The 18215-nt window shown below is 45.4% G+C and overlaps 1 protein-coding gene across 3 annotated transcripts in view; it reads left to right on the forward strand.

Moving 5' to 3' along the window:
• Positions 1-10577, forward strand: part of VPS26C (VPS26 endosomal protein sorting factor C) — a 64749-nt gene extending 54172 nt beyond the window's left edge. For 2 of the 3 annotated variants that reach the window (XM_066370211.1, XM_066370210.1), the window contains exon 8: positions 7436-10577. In XM_066370211.1, coding sequence (XP_066226308.1) covers positions 7436-7518 — 83 coding nt within the window. In that variant the 3' untranslated portion in view covers positions 7519-10577. The remainder of the gene's footprint in view (positions 1-7435) is intronic. The other variant, XM_066370209.1, reaches the window with a different exon arrangement.
• Positions 10578-18215: the final 7638 nt, after the last annotated feature.

The raw sequence follows: 18215 nt of genomic DNA on the forward strand, positions 1-18215 counted from the left end.
ACTTAAAGGTAACCACCACTGAAAAAACCACCACAGAAGCACATGAGATAAAAAAGATAGCAACAGAGGAAAGATGTATGGAATACAACCAAATAAAAACAAAAGTAGAAAAACGAAAGAGAAGGATCAAACAAGACACAAAACTGGCAGAAAGCAATCTATAAAATGGCAATAGGGAACTCACAAGTGTCAATAATTACACTAAATGTAAACGGATTAAACTCACCAATAAAAAGGCACAGAGTAGCAGAATGGATTAAAAAAGAAAATCCAACTGTATGCTTTCTACAGGAAACTCATCTAAGTAACAAGGATAAAAGCAAATTCAAAGTGAAAGGCTGTAAAACAATACTCCAAGCAAATAACATCCAAAAAAAAGCAGGCATACCAATACTCATATCTGATAATGCTGACTACAAGACAGAAAAAGTACTCAGAGACAAAAATGGCCATTTCATAATGGCTAAGGGGACACTGAATCAAGAAAACATAACAATTCTTAATATATATGCACCAAACCAAGGAGCACCAAAATATATAAGACAGCTACTTATTGACCTTAAAAGAGAAACTGACAAAAATACAGTCATACTTGGAGACCTCAATACACCGCTGACGGCTCTAGATAGGTCATCCAAACAGAGAATCAACAAAGATAATAGTGGCCTTAAACAAAACACTAGAGCACCTGGATATGATAGACATCTACAGGACATTTCATCCCAAAGTGACTGAGTATACATTTTTCTCCAGTGTACATGGATCATTCTCAAGAATTGACCATATGTTGGGCCACAAAAACAACATCAGCAAATTCAGAAAAATCGAAGTTGTACCAAGCATATTTTCTGACCATAAAGCCTTGAAACTAGAATTCAACTGCAAAAAAGAGGAAAAAAATCCCACAAAAATGTGGAAACTAAACAACATACTATTAAAAAATGAATGGGTCAAAGAAGAAATAAGTGCAGAGATCAAAAGATATATACAGACTAATGAAAATGACAATACGACATATCAGAATCTATGGGATGCAGCAAAAGCAGTGATAAGAGGGAAGTTCATATCACTTCAGGCATATATGAACAAACAAGAGAGAGCCCAAGTGAACCACTTAACTTCACACCTTAAGGAACTATAAAAAGAAGAACAAAGACAACCCAAAACCAGCCGAAGAAAGGAGATAATAAAAATCAGAGCAGAAATAAATGAAATAGAGAACAGAAAAACTATTGAAGAAATTAATAGAACAAGGAGCTGGTTCTTTGAAAAGATCAACAACATTGACAAACCTTTGGCAAGACTTACCAAGGAAAAAAGAGAAAGAACTCATATAAACAAAATCCAAAATGAAAGAGGAGAAATCACCACAGACAGAGTAGATATACAAAGAATTATTGTAGAATACTATGAAAAACTTTATGCCACTAAATTCAACAACCTAGAAGAAATGGATAAATTCCTAGAACAATACAACCTTCCTAGACTGAGTCAAGAAGAAGCAGAAAGCCTAAACAGACCTATTAGTAGAGAAGAAATAGAAAAAACCATTAAAAACCTCTCCAAAAATAAAAGTCCAGGCCCTGACGGCTATACCAGCGAATTTTAGCAAACATTCAAAGAAGACTTGGTTCCTATTCTACTGAAAGTCTTCCAAAAAATTAAAGAAGAAGAAATACTACCAAACACATTTTATGAGGCCAACATAACCCTCATACCAAAACCTGGCAAGGATGGCACAAAAAAAGAAAACAGACCAATATCTCTAATGAATACAGATGCTAAAATACTAAACAAAATACTGGCAAATCGAATACAACAACATATTAAAAAAATAATACATCATGATCAAGTGGGATTCATCCCAGAATCTCAAGGATGGTTCAACATACGCAAAACGGTTAACGTAATACACCATATCAACAAAACAAAGAACAAAAACCACATGGTCTTATCAATAGACGCAGAAAAGGCTTTTGATAAAATACAACACAATTTTATCTTTAAGACTCTCAACAAAATGGGTATAGAAGGAAAATATCTCAACATGATAAAGGCCATATATGATAAACCATCAGCTAACATCATATTAAATGGCACTAAACTGAAGGTTTTCCCCCTTAAATCAGGAACAAGACAGGGTTGTCTACTCTATCCACTCTTATTTAATGTGGTACTAGAGGTTCTAGCCAGAGCAATCAGACAAGACAAAGAAATAAAAGGCATCCATATCGGAAAAGAAGAAGTAAAGGTATCACTTTTTGCAGATGATATGATCCTATACATCGAAAACCCCAAAGAATCCACAAAAAGACTACTAGAAACAATAAGCCAATACAGTAAGGTCGCAGGATACAAAATAAACATACAGAAGTCAATAGCCTTTCTATATACCAACAATGAAACAACTGAGAACGAACTCAAAAGAATAATCCCCTTCACAATTGCACCACAAAAAATAAAATACTTAGGAATAAATATAACAAAGAATGTAAAGGACTTATATAATGAAAACTATAAACCATTGTTAAGAGAAATCGAAAAAAATATAATGAGATGGAAGAATATTCCTTGTTCTTGGTTAGGAAGAATAAATATAATCAAGATGGCCATATTACCCAAAGCAATATACAAATTTAATGCAATTCCCATCAAAATTCCAATGACATTTTTTAAAGAAATAGAGCAAAAAATCATTAGATTTATATGGAACTATAAAAAACCCCGAATAGCCAAAGGAATCCTAAAGAAAAAGAATGAAGCTGGGGGCATTACAATACCTGACTTCAAACTATATTATAGGGCCACGACAATCAAAACAGCATGGTATTGGCAGAAAAATAGACACTCAGACCAATGGAACAGAATAGAAAGTCCAGAAATAAAACCACATATATATAGTCAAATAATTTTTGATAAAGGGGCCAACAACACACAATGGAGAAAAGAAAGCCTCTTCAATAAATGGTGCTGGGAAAACTGGAAAGCCACATGCAAAAGAATGAAACTGGACTACAGTCTGTCCCCCTGTACTAAAATTAACTCAAAATGGATCAAAGATCTAAACATAAGACCTGAAACAATAAAGTACATAGAAGAAGACATAGGTACTAAACTCATGGACCTGGGTTTTAAAGAGCATTTTATGAATTGGACTCCAATGGCAAGAGAAGTGAAGGCAAAAATTAATGAATGGGACTACATCAGACTAAGAAGTTTTTGCTCAGCAAGAGAAACTGATAACAAAATAAACAGACAGCCAACTAAATGGGAAATGATATTTTCAAACAACAGCTCAGATAAGGGCCTAATATCCAAAATATACAAAGAACTCATAAAACTCAACAACAAACAAACAAACAATCCAATAAAAAAAATGGGAAGAGGACATGAACAGACACTTCTCCCAGGAAGAAGTACAAATGGCCAACAGATATATGAAAAGATGCTCATCTCCTTGAGTTATTAGAGAAATGCAAATCAAAACTGCAATGAGATACCACCTCACACCTGTTAGATTAGCTATTATTAACAAGACAGGTAATAGCAAATGTTGGAGAGGCTATGGAGAAAAAGGAACCCTCATCCACTGTTGGTGGGAATGTAAAGTAGTACAACCATTATGGAAGAAAGTATGGTGGTTCCTCAAAAAACTGAAAATAGAACTACCTTATGACCCAGCAATCCCTCTACTGGGTATATACCGCAAAAACTCAGAAACATTGATACGTAAAGACACATGCAGCCACATGTTCATTGCAGCATTGTTCACAGTGGCCACGACATGGAAACAACCAAAAAGCCCGTCAATAGATGACTGGATAAAGAAGATGTGGCACATATACACTATGGAATACTACTCAGCCATAAGAAATGATGACATCGGATCATTTACAACAAAATGGTGGGATCTTGATAACATTATACGAAGTGAAATAAGTAAATCAGAAAAAAACAGGAACTGCATTATTCTATACGTAGGTGGGACATAAAAGTGAAACTAAGAGACATTGATAAGAGTGTGGTGGTTATGGGGGGAGGGGGGAGGGGCACAAAGAAAACTAGATAGAAGATGACAGAGGACAATCTGACTTTGGGTGATGGGTATGCAACATAATTGAAAGACAAGATAACCTGGACTTGTTATCTTTGAATATATGTATCCTGATTTATTGATGTTGCCCCATTAAAAAAATAAAATTATAAAAAAAAAATTAGACCATGATTTTACTTTACACATTTTCAAATAATGTAATTTAAAATTTAAGTACGTACAGTTTTATCACCAAAGTTGAGCATGTGCTATTTAAAGAGAAGGAAGGCGGCCTAGCGTGCGGAGGACCCGGGTTCGATTCCTGGCCAGGGCACACGGGAGAAGCGCCCATTTGCTTCTCCACCCCTCCGCCGCACTTTCCTCTCTGTCTCTCTCATCCCCTCCCGCAGCCAAGGCTCCATTGGAGCAAAGATGGCCCGGGCGCTGGGGATGGCTCTGTGGCCTCTGCCTCAGGCGCTAGAGTGGCTCTGGTCGCAACATGGCGACGCCCAGGATGGGCAGAGCATCGCCCCCTGGTGGGCAGAGCGTCGCCCCTGGTGGGCGTGCTGGGTGGATCCCGGTTGGGCGCATGCGGGAGTCTGTATGACTGTCTCTCCCTGTTTCCAGCTTCAGAAAAATGAAAAAAATAAAAAATAAAAAATAAAAATAAAGAGAAGGAAGGGTTGTTGCATCTATACTGAATCCTGGTGCTTCTTGTACCTTTGTGTGCCTCTGAGCGGGTGTAGGTCCTAGAGCTCAGCTCACTGGGGGCCACACAAGCTGGTGTTTGTGGAGCCCCTTGAGTGCATCATTAGAAACGTTACACTGAGAGCATATGGAGTCTGGATGCCTAAAAGATGATGATGTTGGAAGAACTTGACCCAAGCCAAGGTACTTTGACTATTCTCAAAAATCATGTGTATGGCCTGACCACACGGTGGCGCAGTGGATAGAGCGTCAAACTGGGATGCGGAGGACGCAGGTTCGAGACCCAGAGGTCACCAGCTTGAGCACGGGCTCATCTGATTTGAGCAGAGCTCACCAGCTTCGACCCAAGGTCGCTGGTTCGAGCACGGGCTCACTCGGTCTGCTGTAGCCCCATGGTCAAGGCACATATGAGAAAGCAATCAATGAACAACTAAGGTGTCTCAACAAAAAAACTAATAATTGATGCTTCCATCTTTCTTCGTTCCTGTCTGTCTTTCCCTATCTATCCCTCTCTCTGACTCTTTCTCTGTCTCTGTAAAAAAAAAAAAAAAAAAAAAAAAAACCCATGTATGATTATTATAGAGGAGTTAGTATAAGCCCACAGTACAAAATTCAAAGGCACCAGGGGCCTAGAGAGCAGGGTGAGTGCCCTCAACTACCCAAGGTCCACCCTAGACCACTAGCCTGCCCACCACCCATGGCCACCAGCATTGTAGGCCCTCTCACACTGTATGTGTGGTCTGATATGCTACTGCTTTATGTCAGAATGCTTTAATTTTAAATTGAGGAGGAACTTCTCTGTTGATTTCTCAATTTGGTTTTCCTACATAAACTTCAAAAAGGTCCAACAATTATTTTGTATGCTATTAAGCACCTAAATTTTTTATGCTATTTTTATCAGATTTATAAAGGGTCCATATACCCTTAACACGGGGCCCCTGATTCTTCCATATAAATAACACCCTCAGTCCATCAGCCAAGCTACCAGGAATGCTCTTCCTCATGTCTGATGTTGAGTTCAGTATGGTTTGGACAGATGCTATAGTGAGGGGGTCCTTGCCCAAAAGAGCTGGCATGCCTCATGGAGGCCTGTGGCCTCTCCAAGGCTGCCGAGGTCCAGCTCCAAGTCTTAGGGAGGTCGACACTCCAGGCTGAGAGGCGGGAGCAAGCCCACATCCCGAGGTAGGAGCAGTCTCACCAGTGACTTCATGTGCCTGGTCAGGCTGGCATGCGGGTGCTTGGATGGAGTGACCACCCTGATGCCGCTGCTCTGCAGCGTGTCCTCTGCCACAAGGAAAGCCAGCATCAGCTCCTGGAAATGGTCTCAGCTCCCTGACAGTCCTCTCTGTGCAGTCCAGCTACCCCAAGCCCCTGGAGGACCACAGGTGGCTGGAGGGAGGTGGAAGGAGTTGGGCTGGGAAGGCCCAGGGGGCCATTCTTGTGCTGTGACAGTGGTCAAAGTAAGGGAAGGAGGGGGCGGCACTGCTGGTGTATGGCTCCTGTCGGTGCTTGGGGAGGGCAGCAGTCACACAGGGATATCCTCGGGACCCCAGCCACAGGTGGGGCCCCAGACCAGGTGACCCCAAGCCCCTTCTGCAGCTGAGTTCTGTGGGGTGGGACAGGGCTGCCCCTGTCCCTTCAGCCCAGCTCACCTCTCTGCCCACCTCCATCCGCACATGCTGGGGGACGAGAAGGGCTTGTCCTCAGGGAGCTTTCCCTCATACCCCTTTTGCTACATCAACAAGGCTCAGAGCAGCTAAAGAGTTGGTGGGAAAAGGCCCATTGCTGAAAGGCCAAAGATGCACGTTCAGACAGGTGTTTCAGAATAGTGAATATGACCTAGAGACACAAGTTAAACTGAATGCTTTTCTGAGCATGTTACCCACTGGGGATGAAGTCGGGTACCAGATACCTGCAGGCTGCTTTGGAGTTGGTATTCCACTAAGAACTGTTGGAAATGTAAACATAATGCAAAAGGAGTGTAAGTGAATTGAAAAGCTTCCAGGGCCCTGGCCGGTTGGCTCAGCAGTAGAGCATCGGCCCAGTATATGGAAGTCCCGAGTTTGATTCCCAGCCAGGGCATACAGGAGAAACGCCCGTCTGCTTCTCCACTCTTCCCTCTCTCCTTTCTCTTTATCTCTCTCTTCCCCTCCCACAGCCAAGGCTCCATTGGAGCAAAGTTTGCCCGGGTGCTGAGGATTGCTCCATGGCCTCCGCCTCAGGCACTAGAATGGCTCTGGTTGCAATGGAGCAACGCCCCAGATGGGCAGAGCATCGCCCTCTAGTGGGCATGCCAGGCGGATCCCAGTTGGGCTCATGTGGGAGTCTGACTGCCTCCCACTTCTAACTTTGGAAAAATACAATATATATATATATATATATATATGCCAAAAAAAGAGCTTCCAGAAGATTCCAAGGAAGTGGTTGGGGAATCTGATATGTTCCTGTACCCTGGTGAGAAGACATGAACTTAAAGCAGGTGCCCGGAGGCATCAAACAGCAATGTAGCATGTCCCCCACCCCCAGCCCCCACCCGTGGCTCTCCTAAAAGCTCAGGGTTACAGATGGAAAGGGAATACAGGAACCCCACGGCACCGGCACCTCCCTGCTCAAGCCGCTGGGCCTGTGGAGGGCCTGGTGCTCAGTTTCCGTGCTCAGGGCAGGTGAGCTAAAGCCTATCCTTTGTCTTCCCAGAGTTTGAGGTGAACATTGTGGTGCTGCTTCAGGGCGATCACCTCATCACGGAGAACTTTCCGCTGAAGCTCTGCAGGATGTAGCCCAGACCGGAGTGGCCCAGTGGGGTGCAGCTGCCCGTACAGACCGCTTCTGAGGATTCTGTACCAGAAATGGACCTGACTCCTCAGGTCACAGTCACTTTCATTTCCTTGGGACTTCTGCTCCCAGTGGGAACCTCCAGTCAGACCTTTTCTTTGAAATTCATCGGAATTTCTTGATATTGGCAAGATCATTTCCCAGAAAGCAAATTTTTTTTGACTCCTGACTTCCCTACAGACCATTGTCAAAGTTTGGGCTTTGCTGGAATGTGAGGTCCTGAGGACAACAGGAAGTGCCCTATGCCTGGCTGACAGGTGTGGCCGGGACTGAGGCTGGAGCCACACAGGACAGTGACAGGCGTGCTCCTTGCTGACAGCGTCTGCAGACCCTGCGAAGAGGGCCAAGTGGCTTCCGCTGAAAGCGTGGTTCTTCTAACATTTTTCATAACCTTTAGAAAACTGAAAGAAGGTGTTCCTTGCTGACACAGGAGTAAGGAGATTTGGGGACAATGGTTGAAGCTTTCTGATGTAAAACTGCAAAGCGCCATATTCCCAGAATGCACTCATATTCCAGGTCATTCAAGAATGCACATGTCCATGCCTGGTGTTGGGTGGATTCTGGACAGAAGACTTGTTCCCAGGGCAGCAGGTAAAGACCTGTCTACACTGGCTGGTGCCAGGACGGTGCCCTGGACTTGATGAGCTTGGCCTCTCTTTGACCCACCAGGGACCTGCATTCCAGCTGGGAGCCTGGGCCTGAAGCTGCTTTCCCCTCAGTCCCCCTTGTGGTGCACAGTATATAGTGAGCCATTACAGCCCGTTTCTCCCCATCAGTCCTCAGAAATAGGCCCTGTACACAGCACATCACCCGGCCTTCCAGCCAGTCCTCCATCTGGACAGGCTCAGGCAAGGTCATCGTCCCCAGACAGTGTCTGGTGACATGTGATCTAAGGGCAGACAACTCCACTCAGGCACAGCTTTCTCCCAGGGCTTCCTCAGGCAAAGTGGTACACCTTAGCATCATCTGAAGATTGATTCCCATGGGATACATTTCTGGTTCATAAATATTTTACACTCACATGACATTAACAATGATCTGTCTTTGATGATGTATTTAAAGTGGTATAAAACAGGCTATCCTTGTTGGGGAATTTCAAAAGTACAATAATTTTTAATTAAAAAAACTGCTAAATGAGAATTTTGAGACATGGTTTGGGATTTCTTTAGTGAATTTTATGGACATAAGTATGCCGAGTAGTCCCCTAGGGAATAATTAGTACCTGAAGAGGAGCCACAGCCCACCACGGCGGTCCTTGCCTTCATCCCTGAGAGGCCCAGCCCACCACGGCCATCCTTGCCTTCATCCCTGAGGGCCAGGCATGGGCCTCAGCTTCCTGGCCGTTCCTTCCCCCTCGGTCAGACACCTCCAACAGTGGTTGTTATTGGAAACCTGGATGTGTGGTGCCTTGGACAGCATCCATCCCTCCACTGTCCTGGCCGGAGCTGGTCGTCCACTGTCAGCTGAGGGTTGCCAGGTTCTCCCATTTTAGCCAAGAGGAGAGGACGGGGAGATGAAGGAAGAGTCTGAACTATGAATTTATTATTTGGAAATGTCCACTTAAGAACACACTTTGGCCATCAGAGCTCCAGCAGAAATGGTGCCTGGCTCTAGCTCTCAGCCACTTGGTGAATTCCAAAGAAGGTGGCAAGGTAAATCAGAAATAAAATTTTAGAAGAGCCAAAACATTGTGCCTGAATTTGTCCAGAGTTGCTGTCCCAAGCCCACCTGTGCCACTAGCTGCTGGGAGGCGGAACTCTGATTCTTTCTGCCTCCCTCACTGGAGTCTCGTTAGTCCCAAATCTGAGTCCGACTCACCCTTTTAAATCTGTGGGGATGAGTTACCCCATGCCAGCAGTGTCTGGGCTGTAGCTGACCATCTGGCTCTCCCACGATCCCTTCGATTCCCCCTTGTTCAGAGACAGGGCTGTATTGCCAGGACTCATGCCCACTTGGCAAGGATCTTCCTTTGCAGCTGCATGTGGTCATGTGACAGGGAGGACATGGGCCACTGGAGGCTGGACCCTGCTGACCCTGCCCCACAACTGGACCAGTAACAAGCCTGCATCCAGTCTAGCCCATGCCGGATACAACGGGTGTGTGAGCCCAGCAACTCCTGTCATCATTGTCATTACAGGAGAAAGAGATGGGCTTGCCCACTGGATTGCTGTGTGCCTGGGCTGCAGCCACAGGGGCTGGCTTTCCTGGTCACCCGCTATTCAGATGATTGAAAAGGGTAAAGTTATAGTTTTCCCAGAAAGAAGCATCAACTTCCTACCAAGAATAACTTCTGTGATGACAGCTACAATGTGTCCCTGTCTTCCCATTTTGGGAAGAGAGCTGCCACGGAGGCCTCTCAGGTGAGGCTGACCATCCCCCAGAAGGTCGGCCACATGCTGTTCCAGGAGCTCCGTGCAGTGAGGTTGCCAAAGTGTTCAGGCAGAAACCAGCTGGGATCTGGGGCCGATGGGAGTGAGTGCTCCAATAATGGCAGGAGAGCATCAGGTGTTCTCCAGGTCAGGTCCTGCTCTAGATGCTGCACCTGTGTTCTTGTGAGCGACCCTGTGAGGAGGGAGCTCTGAGTGTCCCATTTACAGGTGAGGGGGCAGTAGTTGAGGGAAAGGCCATGTTCCCGGCGTTCCCCTCCAGCACGAGGGAGCAGTCCATCTAATGGTCCAGTTTCACCTGCACTGAAGCCCATCCCCCTTACCTTGCTTCACCTGGGCTTTACTTCGCCATGCCATGGACGGGCTTTTCTGCCTGTTTCCTCCTGTTATCCCATCGCATGTCATCAGGGTTACCACATGTGCTGAAAGGAGCCCAGGGCTCTGCTATCTCTGTTCCTGGTCTCATCGCCTCAGTTCTGATCAGCCGCTCAAACGAAGAGGAAGGGAATATTTACAACTGGACTCAGTTTAGAGATGAAGTGGGTGATTAAAGACCCAAACGTCCTGGGTAAACCCTGTTCTAGTCCTGAGTTCCTCCACATGGAGTGAAAGTATTAGGGAATGTGAACCACTCAGCGCACTGGAATGTTGAGCAGTAAAGACTTGACAGTAGCCGTCTGAGGGGCCATCAGATCTACTTCACAGCTGAGCACAGAGGAACCATGACCCGCCCAGTCCATGTAACTGCCGGTTTGTGAGCCACGATTCCACCAAACTGTCCTGGCTTCCCTTACCCAAGGGAGGGTTGGAGCAGAGAGCCATAGCCAGGGGTGCATATGACCTTGTGTGAGGGGCACCATCATGAACCACTGTTCTTCACGAACCACTCTTCACAATTTCCAGCAGATTGGCAAAAAGGTAGAAGCAAGCTGGCAAAAGAAATGGTTTCCATGGTAAGGCAAACTCACACTGGGACTCCAAAAGGGAGGACATGAAAAATGGCAAAGCAGAACACTTGCCTGGAAAATGCTCTTTGAAGGGAAGACCACCTTCTGAATAGAAATAATTCTGTAACCACAGGACTGTCAAAATGAGCCACTTGAACAGAAAAAAAAAAGTCACACGTGGGTCTTAGGTGGAGGTGACAGTAGGTCTCCCAAGCCGATGTGTTCTGCACTCTGACCACCAAAAGCTAGTTATATCTGAGACTCCAAGCGGTTAGAGTATTCAGAGAAGGTGACTTTACTCAGAAACTCAAAGGCACCTAATTCGCAGAATCAAAGCTGATGCAACTGCACCCAGACAAAATGTGCTCCAATCATTAGAGCATGGTGTTCCCAAGGGGGAGAGGCCAACAGGACGGAGGCTCTGGGAAGAAGCCCCTGAAACCCTACCATGCTTTACTGTGAGTGTCACAGGTGAGATCAGAATGCCCTGGACCCCTGCCCCATAGGCAGGATTCTGACTTTGTGAGATGTTTCATCCCCAAACCCAGCCTGTCCCGCTGAAGCTTTCCTTGTAACATACAGGAAGCATACACTGCAGGTTTTAAGTTACTTGGAAAACGGCAGAGACATAATTTTTTCTTGCTTCTTCAATATTCTTACCAGATTTGGAGGAGCACCTGCTTGAACATGACCAAGGGTACAGATAACACCAAAACGTTTAGTTTGCCTGTGCTGTGCATTGACTGCCATTCCCAAGAAGAGACCAGTATCTGGTCCCCTTGACCAGGCCCCGCTGTGCGGGAGGCTCAGCAGGAGAGCCTGTGGGAAGAGGTTTCTGAGAGGCAAGGTTTGCTGAGCACAGGCCCCACTAGGCACTCCTTTCTCGAGGGTCACTGTCTCCCACCTTGGTCAAGGACTAGTGCTTCAAGACCATAACCTCTAGGTCTTAAGGACAGGAATGAGACACACTTTTCAGTCTGCAGATGAGCAGCCACTGTTGGGCCATTTGGGGAGTAGCCCAGACATACAGTTGCCTGATACACCCAGAAAAGAGTGTGCTCACACTTAGCAGTGGAAAATGGATTCTTAAATATTCATTAAAAAAATAGTTTCGCCCTGGCCGGTTGGCTCAGCGGTAGAGCGTCGGCCTAGCGTGCGGAGGACCCGGGTTCGATTTCCGGCCAGGGCACATAGGAGAAGCGCCCATTTGCTTCTCCACCCCTCCGCCACGCTTTCCTCTCTGTCTCTCTCTTCCCCTCCCGCAGCCAAGGCTCCATTGGAGCAAAGATGGCCCGGGCGCTGGGGATGGCTCTGTGGCCTCTGCCTCAGGCGCTAGAGTGGCTCTGGTCGCAACATGGCGACGCCCAGGATTGGCAGAGCGTCGCCCCTGGTGGGCGTGCCGGGTGGATCCCGGTCGGGCGCATGCGGGAGTCTGTCTGACTGTCTCTCCCCGTTTCCAGCTTCCGAAAAATGGAAAAAAAAAAATAGTTTCTACATCAGTATGCATTAAGAAAACCCAAATTGAAAACCCAATACATAAAAAATATTGTCTAAGAAATGAGCATTTCCTAAAATTTTCATTATCATGGTCCTTTATTTCTTACAGAAAACACATTTTTTAAATCTATAGAACATTTTTCAACAATTACATATTTTTGCCACAAAGAAAATCTCAAAAATTTAACAAGTAGACATTGCCCAAGGCATATACTCTCCTGTAGTGCAATATAATTAGAAATTAATACCGAAAGGAAAACCAAATTCTGTAAGCACCTGTAAATTACATAACATTCGTCGAGGAAGAAACCAAAGCTTCATTTACAGGCCCTTTCGAACTTAATAAAAATGAGTGTCCTATATGACAGCTTTGCACTGTGGCCAGTGCCCAGAGCACAATCCATCAATGATACCCGAGAGAACAAAAACTAATGAATTTGGCACTCAAATGTCTGGAAAAACAAAGAAAGAGGAAGAAATAATAATAAAAGCAGGAACTCATTTGAAAGCAAAAACACTACAGGAAAATTTATAAATGAGTCCATCAGTTGGTACTTTGAAAAGACAAATTCAATAGAAAGATCTTTACTAGAACAAAACAAAACACAAAGAAAAAGAAAAAGAAATATGTAACACTAAGTACAACTTTAGATTAAAAGGAGCCCAGTAAGAATGTAAGATTAATTTATGTACCTTTCCTGCCAATAAATTTGCAAACTTCCATAAAATGCAGAGGAAGTGCTGCAGAGGTAGGTTACCTGAATAAAATGATAGCCCATGGAAGAAACCGAACAACATGCCAAACAAACACCACTAAAAAGGTGCCAGGTTGGCTCAGCGGTCAAGGGTCAGCCTGGAGTGTGGATGTCCTGGGTTCAATTCCTGATCAGGGCACACAGGAAAAGTGACCATCTGCTTCTCCACCTCTCCCGCCCTCCCCCTTTCTCTTTCTCTCTCTCTCTCTCTCTCTTCTCCTGCAGCCATGGCTTGAATGGTTCAAGCAAGTTGGCCCTGGGTGCTGAGGATGGCTCCATGTCCTCATGTCAGGTGCTAAAATAGCTAAGTTGCTGAGCAATGGAGCAGCAGGCCCAGATGGGCAGAGCACTGCCTGGTAAGGGACTTGCCAGGTGGATTCCAGTTGGGACGCATGCAGGACCCGGTCTAGCTGCCTTCCCACCTCTCAATAATAATAATAAAAAGGTGGCCCTGGCCGGTTGTCTCAGTGGTAGAGCGGTCGAGTGTCAGCCCAGCATGTGGAAGTCCCAGGATTGATTCCCAACCAGGTCACACAGGAGAAGCGCCCATCTGCTTCCCCACCCCTCCCCCTCTCCTTTCTTTCTATCTCTCTCTTCCCCTCCCGCAGCCAAGGCTCCATTGGAGCAAAGTTGGCCCAGGCGCTGAGGATGGCTCCATGGCCTCCACCTCAGGCACTAGAATGACCCCAACTGCAGTGGAGCAACACCCCAGAGGGGCCGAGCATCACCCCCTGGGGTGGGCATGCGGGGTGGATCCTGGTCGGGTGCATGAGGAGTCTTGTCTGTCTGCCTCCACCCCACCCCACCCCGCTTCTCACTTCAGAAAAATACAAAAAAAAAAAAAGGTGCTGGCCCCAGTGGTTTTACAGCAGGTTTCTACCAAAGTGTCAGGTCAAATAGTTGCTCTGCTGTTTAAACTAGTACAGGTTAGCCTGACCTGTGGTCACGCAGTGGATAAAGCATCAACCTGGAAATGCTGAGGTCTCCGGTTCGAAACCCTGGGCTTGCCTGGTCAAAGCACATATGGGAGTTGATGCTTCCAGCTCCTCCCCCCCTTCTCTCTCTCTCTGTCTCTCTCCTCTCTCTCCCTCTCTACAAATGAATAAATAAAATAAACTGGTACAGGTTATAGAGAAGGATGAAAAGCTTCCCAATTGATTTTATGAAGCCACCTTAGCCCTAATCTCGAAATCTGACATACCAGTTAGGATTAGGATCAGCTGTGAATAAGGGCAAGCCAAAGTTAGTGTGGCTTCAACAAGACTCATAAATGTCCCCAGATAGATGCTCCAGTGCCAGCATAGCAGCTCAGAGTTCTGACATCCTCAGCAATCCAAGCTTCAGCCAGCTCACCAGACCACCTTTTCTAGGGTGTGGCCCAGGAGAGTAGCAGCTAGTTCCAGCCATCCCATCTGCAGTCTAGCAGGATGGGAGAAAGGGTGAAGGTGGTGGAAAGAGGCAAAGGCCAGGGGCCAGCTCTATTAAGGAAGGCTTCTAGAATATGCCACATGACACTTCTGCCTATATCTTTTAATCAAGGACATGGCCACAAACAGCTGCCAAGACACAAGAAACACATTATTCTGTGTGGTCATGTGCCTAACTGATACAATAACAGAAGTTTTACAAGAAGGTAAAACTAAGCATTGCCAAAGCAAAAAAAAATTAAAAACCACCAACAAACCTATATCATTTATCAATATGATTGCAAAAATCCTAGATAAAATGTTTACAAGTTAATTTTTCAGTGTTATTTCCAAAAACAATATGACCAAAAGGGGAGGTTTATTTCAGGTCCGAAAAGACAGCTCAGCACTAGAAAATCTATCACTATAATTTGTCACATTGATAAGTTCAAGGAGAGCATCTCGATGGATTCCGTGGGGTATATATTCTTTTAACTTGTTATGACAATTTCCAAAATATCCAAAGGAGAGAAGCATCTAGGTTATTTACACCCAAAATATCTTTTTTTGTTAACATCTTTACTGAGATATAATTCATGGACCATAAAATTTACCCATTTCAAGTGTCCCATTCAATAGTCTTTTGTATATTCAGAGTTGGGGAACCATCCCCACAGTCTAAATCCAGGAGGCCATGGATTTTTGTGTGTCTGGTTCACTGACATATCCCACGTGCCTGAGAAAGTTGGTGGCTTCCAGTGGAGGCTCAAGAAAAACTAAGTGAATGAACAAAAAATTCAGAATGCAGAGGCCACAACGGAGGGAACGGAGCAAACCACGTCATTGCTACGTTGTGGAGTCAGAGACAAGTGGGAGCAGACTGACGTGGCTGGAATGGGGAGTCAGAATACCGGAGAGGAGAACTGGACATAGGGAGAGAACTCCAGAAATATGAAAGGAGTCCCCTTGAATATGTTGCTAAAAACTTAGTGGTGTGTGGGTAGGGTGAAAGTCCAGAAGGCAGGAAACAGGGCATCTGGATGCCGAATCTTTCCCAGGGCTGGGAGAAACTTGAATTCCAAACAGCCAGAGTGAAGATTTCAGAATGGGCCGGCTCGCATTGGGCTACTCTAAACCTACTCCAACAAAGTGTAAAAACAAGTCCTGAAAGGGTTGTGCTGCTGCCAGCAATTTAATTGCCAGCCAAAACAAAGTCCACACTCTTCAGAGGAAGCCACAGGTCCAGACACTCAGCGTACAAATCAGTGTCTAGCAACCCAACGAAAGAAGCAGAGGAATATGGCCTATAAACAGGAGAAAAACAGTCATAAGAAATAGATCCAGAAATGGCAGGCATAGTAAAATTAACAGATAACAAATTTAAAACAGCTATTAAAAATACACTGGCCTGGCCTGTGGTGGCGCAGTGACTAGAGCATCTACTTGGTATGCTGGTGTCAAAACCCCGGGCTTGCCTGACCAGGTGGTGGTGCAGTGGGTAGAGCGTTGGACTGGGACATGGAGGACCCAGGTTCGAGACCTCGAGGTCACCAGCTTGAGCGCGGGCTTATCTGGTTTGAGCAACGCTCACCAGCTTGAGCCCAAGGCCGCTGGCTCAAGCAGGGAGCACTCAGTCTGCTGGAGTCCCCCGGTCAAGGCACATGTGAGAAAGCAATCAATGAACAATTAAGGTGCCACAACGAAGAATTGATGCTTCTCATCTCTCTCCTTCCTGTCTGTCCTTATCTGTCCCTCTCTCTGACTTTCTGCCTCTGTCACAAAAAAACAAAAACAAACAAAAAACCTGGGCTTGCCCAGTCAAGGCATACATGACAAACAAGAAATGAACAACTAAAGTGAGTCAACTAGGCTTTAGTACTTCTTGCTCACCCCCACCCTTACCTCCTCTCTCTGTAAAATCAATCAATAAAAAATCTTAAAAGTAAATATATGTTAGCAGTGCCCTCAGCAGTACCCCAGATCTGTCTCTTGCTTCAAGGGTTTGGCCAAACAGACCTGGGACGCCTCTTCTTCCAGCCTCTGACCACATTCCAACCTCTTTTCCAGTCACCACCTTTGCAGCCACCTCAGCTGTCCTTGGCTTCTGAGACCCACTAACAGCATTTTTCTTTTTTTACTATAACTCCTTATTGCTGAACAACCATGAGCTCCCAAATTTGTCAGAATTATTCCACTGTGGTGGAGGCTGCCATCAACCGCGTGGTCCACTGGCACCGTTCTCTTCCAGGATGTGCTGAAGCCTTACCACGACGAGTGGGGTGACACTCAGGATGCCACAGAAGCTATCTGGTCAGAGAACCTGAACCAGGCCCGCGTGGAGCTGCAGGCCCTGGGCTCTGCCCGCACAAGCCCACAGCTCTGAGACTTCTGAGAGAACCACTTCCTGGGTGAGCAGGTGAAACTCATCAAGAAGATGGGTGACCCCCTGACCAACCCCTACAGGCTGGCAGCCCTCAGGCTGGGCTGGGCGAGGGTCTCTTCAAAGTCTCCCCCTCAAGCACTCCAAGAAGCCTGTGGATCCGGAGGCCTTGCAGGGCCCCTTCGCGCCCCTTAGAGTCCAGCTCCTGCCTGGGTCTCTCCCTGCAGCCCCTGGCAGCCTTTGCCCCACCCTGGAGCCCCTCCTATGCATTGGATCAAATAGAAACAGTAGAGCTTTTTTTAGCCTAAATAAATAAATAAGCTGAAAGAGTAAACTCTTTGACATAGGTATGTCTCACTGGGCTAGAAAAACAAAAGCTAACAAATGGGACTACCTCAGACTACAAAGGTTTTCTACGGAAAAGGAAACCATTCACAAAAAGGAAACCTACCAAACAGGAGAAAAATGTTTGCAAATGATATATCAGATAAGGGGTTAATAATAGCCAACACATATGAGGAACTCATACAAAGTATTTTGAGGAACAATGGCTAAAATCTTTCCAAATTTGATGAAAATAAAACAGTGAAATTTGTTGCATCAGTATCAATACACTATAATGCTAGGTCATTGTTTAACAGAATAAGGTAGATTTGTATGTACTTGTATGGAAAAATCACAGACATTATAAAATGAGAAGAGAGGTATATAAAAATAGGTACAGAATGGTCTCATTTGTGTAATTTTAAAAAGGATGCACATTTTATGTATGAAATGAATATGAAAGTGTCCACAATGAACTTTTAAAGAGGATTTTTTTGGATGAGATCAGGATAGAGGGATACAGAGGAACACGTTCTTTATTTATTTTTTTACTTTCTACATCATTTGAATTTTTACCTTATTCATGTAATATTTTTTTAATTTTCAAAACAAGCACAATTAAAAATTTTTTTTAATTAAATGAGAGTAGGGGAGGCAGAGAGACTCCCATATGCACCCTGACTGGGATCCACCAGGCAAGCACCCTATGGGGTGATACTCTGCCCATCTGGGGTTTGCTTTGTTGCTCAGCAACTGAGCTATTATTAATGCCTGAGGAGGAAGCCAGAGAGCCATCCTCAGCACCACGGCCAAGTTCAAATCAAACAAGCCATGGATGTGGTAGACGGAGAGGGAGAGAAAGAAGAGGGGGAGGGGTGAAGAAGCAAATGGTCACTTCTGTGTGCCCTAACCAAGAATTTAACCCAGAAATTCCACATGTCACGCT

This window comes from Saccopteryx leptura, chromosome 2 (genome assembly GCF_036850995.1).
Source record: "Saccopteryx leptura isolate mSacLep1 chromosome 2, mSacLep1_pri_phased_curated, whole genome shotgun sequence".
NCBI lineage: Eukaryota > Metazoa > Chordata > Mammalia > Chiroptera > Emballonuridae > Saccopteryx > Saccopteryx leptura.